Source organism: Passer montanus, unplaced genomic scaffold, assembly GCF_014805655.1.
Source record: "Passer montanus isolate IOZ18808 unplaced genomic scaffold, ASM1480565v1 scaffold7, whole genome shotgun sequence".
Classification (NCBI taxonomy): domain Eukaryota; kingdom Metazoa; phylum Chordata; class Aves; order Passeriformes; family Passeridae; genus Passer; species Passer montanus.
The window spans coordinates 6,251,053-6,269,617 of NW_024372147.1; the positions used below are offsets into that span (position 1 = coordinate 6,251,053).

Consider the following 18,565-nt stretch of genomic DNA (forward strand, 5'->3'; position numbering starts at 1 on the left):
CCACCTTCAGCTTGGTTAACCATCTTTCCAGCTCACAGGTCAACAATCTGTGCTACGCACAAGTGAGACCTTAAAGGAGTTTTATCTGCAGCGCAGTGGATGATTTCAGAGCCATCCCTTGAAGTGATGAATCTCAAGAGACACTGCCTCAGTTTCAGACACTACATGAGTGACAGTCAGATATGCCTTTTAGGAAGGATTTACAATGATATTTCACTTACTACCATTGTTTTAAAAACTTCTAAGGAGCAAAAAGCCAGAATTTCCAAGTCTTTTTATTAGAGAAGACAACAATCACTGAGACACCCTCATATCCAATAACACTGCAAAACAACATGGGCTTAATCTTAAGCAGCACTGAACCAACTCAGTTACAAATTAAGTGAATGACATCTGAAAGAACACCATAAAATAATAAAAATCTAATTTTTCCCATTACCTGGCAAATTTGAAATGCATAATATGATGGAACATGAAGGCTTCCCTTAATTCAACTGAAGAGGTAATACCTACCTACTATAATCAGGAATTTTTAGAGTTATGCTATGCCTAGCAAAACACCATGTAGCAGACATATTCTTAAACTAAAAGAGGTCTTCCTCATTGTGTTTTTTTTACATTCTCAATGTTAACATTTTTTGAGTCCTGGGCAACTGACTGGTTATGAAGACAATCAAAGAATTGCATATCCATCAGCTGAATTAAAGGCCCACCAAACTATGAAAGCTGGTTGAAGAGTATTTACATACCTAATGACTCTTGTTTTCTTTGCTATGTGGTTACAACACAGCAAAAAACACTGGGTCTTTTTTTTAAATACTGGTTCCCCTGCTGCTTGTCAAATAATTTCTTCTGAAGACATATGATTCTTTTCAGGGAAAAAAATAATCTGAAGACAAAAGTTCTTTCAGAAAGTTGGCTGCTGCTATGCACTACTTGAAATATGTTCAGAAAACAGATGCCATCTATTAAGAGCACAAATGATGCATATTACAGGTCTGGCCCTCACATTTGGGGCTAGAAGCCTAACAATTCTCACATTCATTTCTCAAAAATTTGTTAACTTACTTAATGTTCTTCTTATGTCCACCTTCCTAGATCCTGTAAATATTTTACTGAAGTTAGAGTCTTTTACAATCTGTGCACAAAGACTAGAAAAGCTAAGGCTATTGCTTCATTGCAGCTTTCCAAAGATGACAGCATGCAAGAGGCAAAAAAGTTGTTGCTTGTCTAGCACCTGAATCCAGTGACATCATAGACCAGATCCTTATCAGGCAGTAAGCTAGAAATACTGTCCACATGCAATGCCAGGACCTTGAAAGTACACAGTCCTTGTAAAGACATATAGGGTTATAGCAGCTTCTTATTTCAGTAACTTTGTCATATTTTAAAAATTAACCACCTTTCCTAATCAAGAGAATACATCTCCAGTCATCATTTAAATGCCACAATGACACAAAAGCCAGAAGAGAGAACCTTCCTAAAGTCAGCATCTGACACATCAAGTTTCAAATTAAAATGGCTTACTATTTAGGAAAAAAAGCAAACTTTTTATTACAGATCTTGTATGTTCTGAAACTAGTAAAATTGCACTGATCTGGATTATGAAATAAGTCAGCTAAGCTCCACAATGAACAGTGATTAACAATGAAGCACTAAAAAGTGCAAACCAAGAATGTTCCATTTGACAATTTCTGCTATTAGCAGAAAGAAAATTGATGTGTGTAGATGCAATTTATTGTCAACACCATCTTAAGAACTGCTAGAACAGCACGGTAAAACATGCATCTTTAAATGGCATTACAGCACCACTACCCTAAATTACTGCTGGGTTCAGGATAAAGCAAAACACACAAGTAAATACAGTGGTTACCCACTCATAATATGGAAATGTCCAGGCAAAAAAGATAAATCTTTGTGAGGGGTAACAACAAAACATACACTATTTTTAACTTTTAGGTCATCTGAACTTTTTTGTTACGTCTCTGAACAGAAGTGAGCTCCAATCTGATTTAAAGGATAAATTCAGCAACAGGCTTCTTTTTCTGTATGAGGAAACAAAATGTCTGCAGTCAACAGACCTTTCTGTGTATGCAGATGTGACCCTGGCCCTTTGAGAAAGCTAGTCCTTTCAGGAATAGCACTTTAGTCCATCAAATATACATTTTTAAAGCATTTTGCTATCTGCTCTGAATCTTGAATTCAGAAAAGTAGCAGTTCTGTATAACTTTAAAACAGTAAAATCATGCCTGATGAATTATTAATAATATAATAAAATACTAGTTCATAAAAAAAAGGCTAACAGCTTTGAGAAAAAAATTCATATTCGATTTTTTGTACACGTATATCATGAACCACCTGCACCGAGAATGCTAACAGGAGCCCTTCCTGGGTCAAGATAAAGGCAGTTTACTCAGGTAAAGCAAAGGCCAGAAAAGCAAGCAAGAAAAAAAAATCTTTACTTTCCATCAGCAGGCAATGTATAGCCACTTTCTGTGCAGTGGGGCTTCAGTACGCATAGCATTGCTTTGGAAGACAAACACCTTAACAATAAATCCACCCCAGCTCCTTCCTCTTAGCTTTTACTCCTGAGCACAGTGTCATACAATATGAAATATCCCTTTTGTTAGATTGGGTAAGCTATCCTGGCTATGTCCCCTCCCAATGTCTTGACCACCTCTCCCTTACTGGCCCTTTGAGAGGATGGCAATAGGCTGGAGGGATAGCATTGCTCAGCAGTGGTCAAAACTGGTATGTTATCAACACTGTTCTGGTGGCAGATGGCTGCTCTGGAGAAAGCTAACTCCATCCCAGGAAAACACTATATAATAAAATGCACAAATCTGCAACACATTGATTTTCTTCCGTTTCTTTTCAGGAACTGATCATGATATTATGTCATCCCAAGAAGCTCTATTATAAAATGAATTCTATTGTCCAGAATTAACATTGGCCGAAACCACATTTATTTATTACCCTGTAATACTGGTGACAATAGCAAACCACTTGAGAATGTACTGTTACATTTTGATTCTTCATTGATGATTTCCATATGGAATACTTTTGCACAGTTGACAGCATAATATATGAACACTGTAACGGGAGATTAGTGTTGGTGAGCTACTGTACACATTCTTCAATTCCCTACAAAAAACCAGGTTTTAATGGCATTTCATGGAGCACAACTACAAAAATCGTTACATAACAATGAACAGATAGGTTGTTCTGTACACTAAAATCGAGAAGTCAGGTTTCAAAATCTCAGGGCTCTGACCCTATGTCAAGCAATCATTTCTCTTTATTAAAGTTAACTGTAACCAAAAGGGAAAACAAAAACCATATTGGTTAAATAAAAGTCTGCTTCTTATTTTTAGTTCTCTATTACTTTACTTTATACCACTCTGAATTACTAAATTTCACCTCCATTATATGTTACCATTAGCATCTCTTTTAATGAGAGTGAAAAAATGTAATAACTTTTCTTTGCTCTACTGGGTAGAGACTATTTCTTTATTCCAGTCACATCCTACCACCCTCTTTTTCATATGAAGCCAGAATTAAGTTCCTTTAACTTAGCTTCTTCTACCAGCTTTTTAAAAAGGTTCCAAAAGAATTCTGTCTTTGTTACCTACCTTTTCATTTAAAGGTGCTCTACACAGATAGGGATTTTGTAAAGAGAACTGATATAGCCACATGAAGGATTTCAGGAATGCAAACACATCCAGCACACCAATAAGCCTGTTTCACTTTCTTCACTATTTCATTTCACTCAATTAAAGACATGATTCCTATCTCTCAAATAATGCATTTTACATCCTTAAGCCATTATAGCTACAGCCTCCTACAATGATACCTCTTCACTGCATAAAAAGTAACTTGAAAAGCATTCATAACATCTACCAAGCTTTTCTGTTCTCCAGAAAAGATACAATAGAGGCTTTTAATGTCAGTACTGACTCATGGTTTTTCAAGAAATGGATGAAGTCACTAGGATGTCCTCCTCAAAAGTCTGATATTGCATGACAAGAAGCTTTAGATAAGTACCTCTACCTCTTTAAGTATTTTATTGTTACACATCAATCACCTTAACAGCAAAGACATTCAGGTACTTGACTTTTATAGTAAGAACAAAATAGGAAAAACAAGTGAGAAGGAAGTGATTAATCAATTTAAAATAAAACAATTATTAAAAGAAATATTAGAAATCATCCACTATTTGAACAAGTACTAGTACTTGTTTTCTCCCCATCTTGCCTCCCATTGCCCCACTGCCATTGTCCCTTTTGAGCTTATGGTGGCAATCTTATCTGTGTATTAAAACTCCTTAAAACTTTCAACCAAAAAAAAAAAAAACAAAACCAAAAACCACAGAATCAGATCATCATTTAGGCTGAAAGGGACCTACTCAGATCATCCAGTCCAACCCACATGCCCAAGCACTCAGCTAGTAAAGGCTACTCATTATCACACACAGTCAGGTTCCGTTATCTCTAAGGACAGAGATTCCACAACCTCTGTGGGCTACCTGTGCCAGCACTTCATTACCTGTGCAACGTGAACAAAGCAAAATACACAAAAAATAGTAAGATCAAAATCCAGTATTAACTTTACTTTTCTTTTTTTTTCCTGGAAATCAGACAGAAAGTTATTATTGTTTCTAAATAAAGGAATGCAAAACTAACCTGATTCCATATAGACTCCAAACAGACTCATCCCCATCTTTTCCCAGCTGAATAGCTTGAATTTGTATTAACTTGCAAATAGTTTTTACTAAACCATGCACATTCCTGTTGACAAAAAGAATTGAGTTAATGTCAAGTGTGCAGCTACATTAATTGATTCATACATAAGAGAAGGAACAAAATTGACACTTCAGACCTGGAGTTCTACTTAAGTTCTATGTTAAGTCCTCTTAACATATTCCCACATTGTTCTGGGCAAATTGTGCATTTATGTGTCATTGTTTTCTTTTCACATAGTGAGCGAAACAGCAAAGAGAATATTCGCCCATCAATTACGGCAAGAATGGGAATACAAGGCAAACAGCACTTTTAACCGTAAAACCTTTACCATACTTGTCACCACCTGCAGACACACTCTTTTCTATAAGGCTGTATGGCATGCCAGGGAATATCTAGAGAGACCCACAGTGGATCTCCTCACCATTAAACGCATACTTTTATAGTTCATATATAGACAAAGTATTATATTCTCTGTTCTATGCTGGAAAGCATGGACCCAGATCAAAAGTGATAGAATATGCTTATATTTCTCTCTTTCTTTCAAAAATGGACCAATCATAAGATGTGCCTGTGATCTTTAAAATGACTGGTTGCTGTGACACCTGGCTCTCACAATACTGAAATCTGACAATATGAGAAGACATTGAGAGTTTTGCCAAAACTCAGCTGCAAAGCAACTAACAGGAAGATGTGCTGCAGTCTTCTAAATCCCAATATAGTCAACCTAAAACACAGAGGAGGAAGGAGATTTTTGAATGGGTGTATGGGAGGGAAAAAGAAAACCTTTTAGATTGTTCACTGCTAGAAAAAGCCAGTGGAATGGAAATTTCCAAGCTTATTTCCCAGCTTCAACTGGGTAACTGCAGCAAGGAGGAAAAAAATGAACCATAAAATACTTAGTAAGAAAACCATCTTTCCTGTTCTGAAACTTCAGTACTCCTGCTCCTAATTCCCAAGCAGAAAGCAGGGAGAGAAGAGATGCTTTAGGCTTTGCACTCATCTCCTGAACACAAGCAAAACAAAGGCATGTCATATTGCAAGGATTTCCATCCCATTTCCCATCTCCTACAGGCATGGATGCTCAGTAATAAAAACATTCTGAAAAAATGCTACATATAAATCCTTCTGACAGTGTTTTTAAGATTACAATAATTATTTGTTTCACAGGTTTTTCAGTAGATTGATTGTTTATCCTTGTTCATTATTCACCACAGGCAGTGTTTTCCCACCATCACCTGAACAGAATACTGAAAACCAATCCTAAAAACATGAGAAAATACACATGTATGTATCTACATATGTAAACATATTTCCTATATATGCATAAACACACAAACATGCATGTGAATATGATGGTCCATGAAGTTTAAACTCTTAGAACATCAAAGGAAACACTTATGAGCCAGTTACAGTACAGTAACATATACAATGAGAAGGTATTGTGAACCACACGTTAACTCAGATAAACATAAGATCTTCACCTCTGCCAAAACAAAATGTCTTTTCCAGTGTGAATAATTTGTCAGGTGTGATAGATATTCATTATATATTAAATATAATCCAGCAGGTGCACTTAGCCCCTGCAAAATTCATTGCAACAGAAGAGAAATAAGAATACAATGTGAGTAGTCTTCACCAAAAAAATATACACCTAACTCCATTCAGCACTGAAAGTGCTCAGGTGCTGCAAATGCCTTTCTGTTAGCTGCCACTAGCTGCTAATTTTTGTTTTAGCAACATTGTGTACCAAGCACTGCAAAGCCACACAGATGAAACTTTGGCAGGGAACAGGATGATGGACTGCAGACTACAATTCTAAAGCAAGGTAAAAAAAAGTACTAGCACTGAAAAGAGTCAATCTGAACTTGTCAGTTTAATGAGCTCCTGAGGCTACAGACATTTTAAACCACAGACTTCTGTGGTTAGGCAACCTAAACCGTGCTTTGCAATCCATGGTGTATGTGGTTTCATTTGTAGCAGCTTGGGGGAGGAGGGGGTGGCAGTGGGAAAGAAGCCAAAAATACATAAAATGTTACTACATAATTTGCCTGCACTTAGTATGGCAGTCAGTCAAGTGCTGGTTTCACACATGAAAAAAAATTTAAGAAGTTTCAAATATGTAGAATTGGGGTAGATTGTAGTCCCTTCAATATGTAACTCTGAATTTGTTTTTAAGGCTAACTTAATTCTAAATATCCCATTTTACCCTTTTTATTTTGTGAAGTACAAAGTTGTATTAATATTTCATAACCTTATAAACTGTTGATACTGTAACAAACCCTCAGCTGAAGAGCAAATTCAAATTTGTTAGTCTGCAAGAGATAGCTGATGCCTTTTCCCTGGTCTTAGAATTATAAACTGGACATGATAAAAGGGTTTTTATCTTGGTATTTAATACCTATCCTTAGGTGCAATAATTCATCAAGGTGGAATACACTGAAATGCACAAACACAGTATATCATGTACACAGTTTCACAGACCTTGCAAATTAGCATATTTGACAAAGATTCCCCAATGAGGAGCTGAAATTAATGGCATAACATCTCCCTATTCTAAAGTATTGCCTCCCAGATGGGCTTGAGCCTAGTTTACAAAATATGTTCTAGAAAGGCCCTTGGTTTTTCAAGATAACATGAGCCTTTCCAGCCCCCAGCTGTGAGGCCTTTAGCATGTTTGGTTTTCTGGCCTAGCAGAATACCAGGACTTAAGCTAAGACACCATAACAAAGAATTTAAACTATGCATGTTAAGAATACTGAGAATACATAAAAGGTATACAAAAAGAAAACGCAAAAAATCATGATGGCATCACAGCTAATAACACTTTTACTCCACCTTATGCCACAGGACTCCGGTTCTCACAGTCTTATCACAGGTACTTTCACTTATTTGTTATACATACGTAGAATCCTCCCTTAACCTCAAAAATGCCCCAAAACTTCATCACCTGGAGGACAGTGGTTTGCAGAGATTACCCATACTATAAAAATGTATTTACAAAACCTCTTCTAGAAAACGGTAGTTATTTATAGCAAACCCAGCACAGAATCAGCACAGCAAGGCCCTAGCTGTAAAGAAGCAAGTCACAAGGTTAGAAAAAGTTCACATTTTTCTAATATGAGAAACCTTAGCGTAAAACTGATTATGTGAAGCTGAGAAGCAATGAAGAACATGTCTTGTATAGCACAGCTCTTGCAGACTCTGTGCTGAGTTTACCAGCATAACATATCTCATACATAGCTGGCTTGGTTAAAAATAACTCTACTAGTTTCTAGCAAGAGAATTACACAACTTGGTGCAGAAATCCACTTAGCAGTCAAAAGGGAACTTAATAAGGTTGGTAAATTTCTCCCCAGTCTTCCCAAGGCTGGAGATCTCTCCCCAATCCTCATTTGATTTTCTATTTCTAAATGTTATGCACAGTGCCTCTTTCCCTCCTCTCAAATGCATTTTCTCAGTATGTTGGACAGGCAGTGTAGGTCAAAAGACAAATGAATGTCTTACAAAATGTAAGCATTCTATTTCCAGAATTGTGTAGGAGGAAGTAACTTCAAAGTAAAGTGATTTTCTCCTCAGCAGACAAGGAAACAAACTGCAGCATTCCTAATCCCAACACACATTCTTATGGTCACTTTATTTAAGCAATCAGTTTTTTGACAAACTGATGAAGTTATTTCCCTCTGTGCTAGTTTTGGCTGGGATACGGTTAATTCCCTTCACAGGGGCTGGTATGGGGCTGTGTTTTAGATTTGTGCTGAACACAGGTTGATTATACAGAGATGTTTTTGTCATTGCTGAGCAGGGCTTACACACAGCCTTTTCTGCTTTTCATGCTACCACAAAGGGGAGGAAGTTTGGGGTACTTGACAGGTTGGGAGAAGACAGAGCCAAGACGGGTGACTCCAACTGACCAAAGAGACATTCCAGACAATATGACATCATGCTCAGTATATAAAATTGAGGGAAAGAAGAGGGGGTATTTGGAATGATGGCATTTATTTTCCCAAGTCACCATTACGTGTGATGGGACCCTGCTCTCTTGGAGATGGCTGAACACCCGCTTGCCTGTGTGCACAGCTTTCACTCTTTCTCAAACTTTCCTTATTTCAACCCACATGTTTTCCAGCTTTTACCCTCTCCCTAATCCTACTGGCAGGGAAGTGAGTGAGCATCTGCATGCGGCTTGGCTGCTGCCTGAGGTTAAACCACAACATACTCCCTCATAATGGAAGTTGCTATCATTTGCTTTCCCTCTTCTACGGTAGGGACAACAAAACTAAGCATTTCATTGACTTGTGAGGTTCAACAGTTCAAAGTACAGAGCACTAGCCTGAACTACTAACAATTTCAGCTTACATCCATAGAATACTCTGAGAGTTTTTATCTTAGACCTACACTGTCACACAGCAAAGGTGAAAGTAACATCCTCCAGCAGAGTGGCAGGGCAGTAGCAGTCCTTAATGCCATGGTGTGTCTGAAGATACTGACACAGAACTTCTCTTCTTCCTCTACATTTGTAAGGGAAAAGCCATGACTGATAACCAGCTGACAAAAATTAGGCAAGCAAACGCTACCTTGCTGAGGGAATCAGGTTGAGAGCTCCATGAAGAACATAGTCAAGCTCAGCATGTTTCTCCACCACAAGTGCCACCAAGCCCTCGGAGCAGGCTGTTCGCAAAGCAACATTCTCACTGCAGCACTTCTCCCAAAGCAGGTTCAGAGCAGGAGTCTGAAAGCAAAAGCATGGGACACAAGTAATGAGAAGGATCACACTGATTTGTCTTTGTTCATCTCAAACACTTCTCCTGAAGCCTTAGAGAGCACAAGAGGTAGCTGGGGTACGGATTTGATTCCTGAGAAAGTCAGGACAAAAAGTGAAAGAAAAGTCAGGAAAAGCAGGGACAGGTCCTTGCCTGCCCTCTGCTAGGCCCATGGTAGGGCACCACTTACTGTCTCTGACAAAAAGGTAATACAGATGAATTTTTCAGCTGTGCCTATGCAGATAGAATCATGGAGTGGATTGTGTTGGAAGTGACCTTAAAGACCATCTAGTTCCAAGTCTGGGATACGGAAAGGGATGCCATGTCAGGTTGCCCAGGGTCCCATCCAACCTGACCTTGAACACATCCAGGGATAGGGCACCAATAGGCAGGTTAAAAAATAAGGATGCAATTGGAGTCAACTCACAAACTGCCATGACAAGCTATGTCTACACCAAGGTGTAGCACACACAGCTGAAGACGGGAGTACGAAGGGCTATCCAAAGATAACTCACCTTTACTAAATACAAAGTTCTATTTGCTAGTAAGCACAAAGATTTGGCAGTAACCATCAAAACTATTGCTGGTTTCCATGGTAAATTAGTATTCACAGATTAGTTTGCTGACTTTGAGACTTTCAACTGGAGAACAAGGATGGTTTTAAAACAACCAACACTGCAAAACGCTCTTGAGTATAAAGGGACTCTGCAATGTCTAACCAGCACAATCTTCTGCTTCCTAGCATGTTAGAATGTGTTGCTGTATTTCAGTTTAATACCTTATATAAGCAGCATTAAGGGGAAAATATCACCTTGTAGCTCAAAACCAGAACATAATTTGGGAACTTGATTGTGATCAGGACTGTGAAAGAATTGTCAGATAAACTACACACCTCCAAAACGCCCTCACATCAAAACTTAGCGCTTTCCAGGTCTGGGTATGTAAGGGTGAAGTCCCCATACTGTGGAATAAAAATCCACAGATGAATTTCTGTTCATTTCTAGACATGTCAGCTTTTGGGGAGAAAAACCAGAGGAACAAATTCTAACTAACACCTTTCCCATTTACTGTGACACAATTGCTAGCATTTCATATACCTCTCTGTTAACAAGACATGCACTTAAGTGAGCTTGACTAATTTAAAATGCAAATGCTAAGTATGCCTTTACATCCTGCTCCCTCCCGAATAAACACAAGGTCTAGTTACTTCATATGAAATATAACACCAATGCAGGTATGTAAAATGCCATACTTCTTGAAATTTTTATAGCAATTTATACAAATTTCCAACTCAAGAGACAAGGTCTCAGTCTACGTACTTCACTCTCAGTAACATAACTAAATTAAACTCTGTTAAACTGAACATAGCTGGATATAGGTATTCTGCAGGATTAAGGCTTCTGCCATTAAGTCTAGTAATGGAAGCAAAACTGCTCTTCTGATGCCAGAGTTTAACTGTTTCTGTATGGCCAAATACATATTGATAACTACCTTATTTAACTTCTAGAACTGTATTAAAATTAGACAGTGGAAAATGGGAAAACCTAGAAAAAGCACAGAGAATAATCACATAAGGATGGAAGAGGAGACAAAAGTGAAAAAAATGCCACAGACCTGGTCAGAAGCCTGTCTGATCTTCTTAGAAGAAACTTTTTCTTTCAGCACTGCAGCAATCAGATGGCCCACTGCCTAAAGAGAAAAAGAAACAAAAGCCACACAAAGATGCATTAAAAGAAATAAAATGAAAACAAATAAAAAGCACATGCATTATTTTTAAATTCTCCATTAAGAAGTCTTTACAATGCTGTTGTTTATGATAATTTTATTATGACTGAAATACCAACCTTATGGATACTGAAGCTGAAATAGGCGTCAGAAATTTCAAAATTTCCATAATGTTAATATACGCACTTTTACTGTTATGCTGAGGCACAAAAGAAACAAACTTCCACAGGGGTCCACATACGTCCAAAGGCCTCTTTTTACAGGTACATAGGTATTTTGGAATTGCAGATATTTTGATGCAACAACTTCAATAAACTATATACCTTATACCTCCATTGCTGCACAGATCTCCATGTCCTTAAAAGCAGAACACTGCATATCTAAGCAATTACCCAAATTTTTGCACCACAAGTTTTGCCTTAAGCACTTGGCACTTTATCACAGCTCCTGCCAGAAATATTTCATTTACTTTAAACAGGACATTTGACATTAGCATTACTCCTTATTAAGCTATGCCATGGCAGAAATCATTAACAAGTTTTAAATAGTCAAGGTCTTCAAAACAAAAAGCTCCAGTTCCTCAAAACAGCACAGGTTCAGTCTTTTGAGGTAAAGATTAAGTTCCTCATTGTATTTCAGTAGAAGTCTGATATCCTCAAACTGTCTTTCAAAATCTAAACGTGAACTGAAATACACGCAAAGGCGTCAGATTGTTTGAACCTAGGCTTTTGTTTTCTGACGCATCAGCAATATCTTACTCTGTCTTGTTTAATAATTATTGATACTGTTACACAGAAAACCCATTTTTGTGAAAGACACAGAAAGATATGTTTTCATAGTAACAGCACAAAAGTGTTTCAGACTATCAATGTGCCCAGAACAGCTGCTGCATCTACTCTTCTCTGCTAATGACAGATCATTACGTTTGGAAAAAGTAAAGTAGGCCAGTAATGAATAAAAATAAAAATTAGCATTTCATTTTTGTTAGTATATAAAGAGACAGGAACAGACTATTTTCAGTATTTCAAGATTCCTTCTCCTTTCAAGATTTATTTCCACTTCAGTCATGCACCAGTTGCTAACCTGTCATAACAAACCTAAATAAGAGCTTATATTTCTTGTAAAGACAGCACCCAAAGCACTCCTTGATTACAAGGACTATGTTTTCACAAGTAAGGAAATATACTCAAACAAATTTGACTTAAAAAGACAGGTTATTTGGAAATCTTACTCTTGAGGAAATGGAAGGAGAAAATGGGACCAAGTCAGAGATTTATCTCTGGTTACAAAAGCAACAGTGTGCTCCCCAGGCAGATAGATCTCTTTCAGTGCATTTACAAGGGAAGCCTACATCTTCTTCCTGCTTAAAAGAACCTTCAGAAGTTAATTCACACCTACATCCTTAAGACACTTCTGTTACACAGGAAAAGGGGCTTATCAATAGAAACTTGGCTTTTGCAGAGACCTAGCTATACAGGAAAGTGAAAATGTAGATTAGTTCCCTGCACTTCTAGAACTTGAATAAGCAGTAAAACTTCACAACCTACAAATCTGTGCTCAAGTTCCTCACTTTTCTAATCGTATGTAGACTACACACTCTGCAGAGCAGATATCTTGGTTGGTCCCAGAAAGAGGAGACATCTCTCATGAAGTTGAATCCTGACCTGATTATAGTTTGAAGATTACAGAGTGCTTTCCAGGGTCAGAATACAACTGGAAACTATCAAAACAGCCAAAGAACAGGACAAAATCAACCAAAGAACATTAGTAGATCTTAATGATGTGCAGCTGTAATAATGAGCCAAGACATTTAAGCAATACAACAGTGTACTACAGGGACATTCTGCGCTAAAGAAAAATTAACTGCTTCAAAAATGCCGAGTCCTACTCATCAAGGCTAATGGTATAACCTCATCTGCAGTGCAAGACTCTGCTAGTCCTTAGATGAGCTCCAGCTTTCTCTCCCAAATGCCAAGTTGATGACAAGTAGACTTGGATCTCTCTTTCAAATCTAATTACTGTTAAACCAAGGTGAACTGACCGAAATGAAGAAGCAAGAGAGGCACCAGGTCGTACAGACTGCATTCTGATCAACTTACTTCACCAAACAAATGGGTACATATTTAATCCCAAATACAAAACAGGATGAAGAAGGAAACAGGGAAATTAGCAATGAACTTACAGCCAAAGAGCTACCTTTTTAACTGAAATGAGAAATTACCAAAGTAAAGAACATGTATGTTACCAAAGAACCAGAGACCATTACTACTATTACTCTTTCCTGTCCATTAAACGTACTATGATAAACATTTTTTGTACATTATAATTTCAGATGAAAACGACGAGGAGCAAATGCATGGATCAGAAAATAAAAGGGGCTGAGCTGAGCTGCGTATATTTATCCCTTGATGACAGACAAGACTGCAGTAGTTCATTAGCTCTCACCATCAAGGAAGAAACAGAGCATTTCTATTAAATATTACAAAGTATTTCAGCCCCACACATAACATCTTGTAATTTCTGGCTTCTTGAGATCACAAGGTCACTAAAAACCACTTGGCCACAGTCCAACCTTCCAGTCATGGAAAGTTTCTGATTTTACTAAGAGACTTTATAGTGATGAGCAATTATGTCCTGTGTTTCAATTACACAGAGAGAGCAATTAGGATTTGATGTGATTTAAGAATACTCTGTTTCTCTGGTCTTCTGACTTTGAAAAAAAACAAACAGATAGGCAGATGAGCAGCAGCTGTTAGAACAAAAATTTCCACAGACAGCTTCATTTGTTTTCATGCTTTAAAAAAATTACCTGTGACTGAACAACTGCATTAGGAAATTCAAATCGCTTCTTGATGTCATCCAACATTTTGGTTCTGTCATATGACACTGTCAAATTTCACCCTGCAAGAGATATTAAAAAAATATACATAGGATTACGAAGGACAGCATACTATTTTTTACACCCTCTTGATTCCCATTGCCCTCCAATTTATGTTGTATTTAACGACACATGCAAGCATTACAGCATTTTCTTCCCCCTCTGAAGTCTACCATATCACTTTGTCTTTTGGGTTTGAACCCAAGAAATTGTGAATACTCATTGGTCCTGCACAAAGAACGGATTACAGACATTTCTTAAAGCTGCAACACATATACTATTCTATATGGCACAGCATATGTGTACTCTGAGAGCACGTATTCTTGAGAGCATTTTAAGTATATATCACTGAACTGAAAATAAGAGAGGTCAAAAAGAATGTTCACAGTCTCACAAATATTATTTAAAATGCAAAATTATCCACAAACTTTATATAATTTCATGCAAAACCAGAAGTAAAACAAACAAAAGACTAACCTGTGAGACTGAAAATGTTAATTGTAGTTAGGGGCTGGAACACTTGAAGTGAAAACCTTCTCTGTAAGTTGGAATATGCAGGTACTCACAAGCACATGTGAACCTACATTTAAGAGAAATCAGAAGTCAGTTTATTGCCCACCAATGAAACTGATGGCCATGGCAAATACTCAAATATTTTTATATATGAGTTTATAGTAAACTCACCTCCAATCCCTTGGAATGGCTTCCTCAAAAAAACAAAAAAGTAGTACTTGTTGAAAACTTAAGCATAATCCTTTGCAATAAGCAATGAGTAAATATATACATGCAAAATACTCAAATTTCAAGACCTGCTATCAGTGTGGTACATTCAGAATCTTGCCACTGACTTTAAAAAAAAAAGATGGAATTAAAGCCTGGATACAAGCAACACAGCATGTGCCACAAAAATACCACTTGTGGCAGGAAAACTCAAAATTAATGGCTACATTAATAGATCAGTGAACATAAATTCCTCACAGTTAAGCAGTGAGGTATTGCCAAATACTTGTGGATTACATGTCTGAAAATGCAGGAGGGAAAAAACCCAACACTGATGCTGGTATGCTATGTATAGTTTTAGAATAGATGTTATGGCATTTTGAGACAATAGGTGTCCATATAATAAATGAACACTCAAACTAGAGCTGATAGCTTGCTTTTAAAAATTTTAAATATTGCTACAGCAAACAATTCCAGATGTACCTAGATCTCTTGAGCATGGGTAAGATATATCTAGATAGATCAGCCTATCTGTATACATAAACCCAAGCCCCCTCATTTCTACCCAAGAAGCAGAAAAATGAGGTAAGGCTCCTTCTTGGATAGTTTTGGCATGAACACACTGGAATTATATTGTATCTCTCATCAGGTAATTTTTTTTTTTTTTACCCACATTAAAAGGAAAAACTACTACAGAGAATCATTACAAGCACAGAACTTACTTTCAATGTAAGCACAAATCAGCTCTTCCAAATAGACTAGAAGTCTGTTGCCCTTGAATCAGACACAAATCCTAAATTTCTATCAATCTAAACTAAACATCCACAGGATAGATACAATGCAACAGCTGTATCAGTGAAATTAAATTAAACACTACCTAAACAGTTCCTCAGTCTTCAGCATTCACCCTTAGCAAAGGTAACAGCGTATCCATATGGAATGTCCATAAAGTTTACAGGATACATGAATAATCAAGGCTGGCAGAGACCTAAAGATGCTTTTTTTTTTCAACCTCCCATTCAAAGGAAGTTCAGACATGTAGTCAGACCAGGTTGCTCAAAGCTTTGCTCCAGTTTGGCTTTGAAAAGCTCTCAAGATCAGGGAAGGCACCACTTTACTGAGCTCTCCTGATCAACAAAAGCTTTTTCTCCATCACTAACCTTTAGCTCTTTTTTCCAAGAACTCCAGTGAAGTGCCTGGCTATGCCTTCTTTCATCCCCTCCCACTGGTGTCAGGGCTGCTATTGGCTACCACTATTCAGCTGTCCCTTTTCCCAGCTGAACGGTCCTAGAAACCACAGCCTCTCCTCACAGGGAAAGGGCCCCAGCCCCATTACCTCCATGATCTCTGCTGAATTCACTCACTATTTCTCCCTACACAAGGATCCAGAACTGGACATGTCAATATGAGATCTAAGTGTTGAGTGTAGGCGGACAGATCACACCCAGTCAGAGCTCTGCCACACATTCTAGGGCAATGCCTGCCAGGGCCTACGGCCACCACAGAACTACTCCCCAGCCCATCCCTAAGTGGTGGGCCAAGACAGGGCATTTGTCATTGCTGAAATTCCTCAGGTTTCTATCACCTGTTCTTCTAGTCCATGCAGAGGGCAGCCCTGCCAGCAGAAACACATCCTACCTTTGATACAGGAACAGGGGGGAGACAGTGTTGAAAACCTTGTTCAAGAGGAAGTAAATGACACTTACTCCTCCACTCGACTGCAAATCCAATTATTATTCATTAAAGGCAATCATGTGGGTCAGGCATAATTTTTCCTTGGTAAATCCATATCCATGTGTATTATTCCTAGTAAGAATCATTGAACCAGACAGTTTTAGAACAAAATTTCCAGAGTTCATGTAGTCCAATCCTCTCATCAAAACTGGTCTGAATCTTCCTCTCTACCAAATCCAGTGGAGTCCTGAAAACCCACAAGGATGGAAGTGGCGGAGTCACCACCCCTGGAAGTGTTCAAGAAATGACTGGATGTGGGACTTTGGGCTATCGTTTAGCTGAAATTGTGTTTTTCAGTTAAATGCTGGACTTGATGATCTTGAAAGTCTTTTTCAACCTCTACGATTCTAAGACTGTGGGTCCCTTCCACCTCAGGACATTCTGTGATACAACATTAACCACACACTTAAAAACCATCCACCCCAAAACCATCCACACAGACACGCAAGATAAAGAAAGAAAAAAACAAGGTGTTGGAAAGGGACCTCAGCTTGCTTACCCAACTTAGTCAATGTAAGCCATAAGCATCTGTGTAACCTTAAGCTTGCCTTACTGCAAGCCAGCCAAAAAGTTTTTCTATCACTGCCCCTCAACTGGAAAAGGGGTAAAAATATGATTAAGGGCTTATGACATAATGACAGAAGATCAATCAGCAATTACTGTTATAGGGAAAACTGACTCAAGCCAAGGAAATTTATTTTTACCAATGAAAACTGAGTAGAATAAAAGGAAATATAAAAAGATTTAGAAACACATTCCCCCCACCTTTCCTTCCTTCTGGGGTCAACTTCACTCACTACAACTTCTCTACCTCTTCCCCATAAATGGAGTAGGGGATCAGGAAATAAGGTCGCAGTCACACTTTTCCCAGCTGCAGCATGGGATCCCAACCACAGTCTGCAGTTCTTCATTAACTGCTCCAGCGTGGGTCCCTTCTATGGGCTACAGGTGTTCAGGAACAGACTGCTCAATTGTGGATCCTAAGTCTTGCCAGAAAACTTGTTTCAGCATGGGTTCCTGCCTCCATGGTCCCACTGGTCCTTTCAGAAGCCTGTTCCAGCATGGCTTCCTCTCCATGGAGTGACAGTCTCCTCTGGGCATCCAACCAGTCTAGCATGGAGTTCTCCACTGGCTGCATGTGGACACCTGCTTCATCATGGACTTCCATGGGCTGCAACACGCACGGGCTACTTTACCAGCCAGTCTTCACTATGGGCTGCAGAGCAATCTCTGCTCCAGCATCCGGAGCGTCTCCTCTCCCGCCTTCTGCACCTCGGTGTCCGCAGGGCGGTTTCTCTCATGTTCTCACTTCTCTCCTTGGGCTGCTGTTGTGTAGCAGTTTTTCACCTTCTCAAACTTGTTATCCCCGAGGTGCTGCCACCATCCCTGATGGGCTTGGCCCCGGCCAGTGGCCGGTCCATTTGGAGCCAGCTGGCATTGGCTCTGTCAGACATGAGGAAAGGTTTTGGCAGCTTCTCCCAGAGGCCACCCCTGTAACCTTTCTGCTACCACATCCTTGCCACGCAAATCTAATAAAGCATCCTAACACTAGGAGGCACAAGCATTGCTAATTCACGTGAACCACAGAGAGGCTGTCACTGCATTATACTTCTGGATCTAGTCCAGTTCTCCAGAAGAATCTCTGTCAAGGTAAGTTAAGCCACGTAACAGAAAAACAGCGCAGGGAGCACCGAGACCACATTTCTCGCCTGTGGTCTCAGAGCCATTGGCTCCTTTTAAGGACTCTCGATTCAAACTGGTGTTCCTACCAGGCCAGGAGTGAGAACACCTGCACACACCCTTACGGCTTGCGTGCGACACAGGCAAACATCTCAGAGCTACCAGCTTTAAACAAGAACGTAAAACAACCAACACCCCCTCACACAGGGCAGCAGCGGCAGCTGCCTTTACTTCGCTGCCGTCCTGCCGCCGCGGATCGCTCCCGCCGCCCGCCCCGCGCTCCCCGGGGCCCCTCACCTCGGCCGGGCCGGGCCGGGCCGGGCCGG

At 39.1% G+C, this 18,565-nt stretch overlaps 1 protein-coding gene across 1 annotated transcript in view; it reads right to left on the reverse strand.

Moving 5' to 3' along the window:
* Positions 1-18,565, reverse strand: part of FOCAD (focadhesin) — an 88,990-nt gene extending 70,425 nt beyond the window's left edge. The window contains exons 1-6 of the mRNA XM_039729800.1: positions 18,537-18,565; positions 14,583-14,685; positions 14,037-14,128; positions 11,117-11,191; positions 9,317-9,471; positions 4,683-4,787 (exon numbers count right to left, since the gene is read on the reverse strand). Of these exons, the coding sequence (XP_039585734.1) occupies positions 4,683-4,787; positions 9,317-9,471; positions 11,117-11,191; positions 14,037-14,093 (392 nt within the window). The 5' untranslated portion in view covers positions 14,094-14,128; positions 14,583-14,685; positions 18,537-18,565. The remainder of the gene's footprint in view (positions 1-4,682; positions 4,788-9,316; positions 9,472-11,116; positions 11,192-14,036; positions 14,129-14,582; positions 14,686-18,536) is intronic.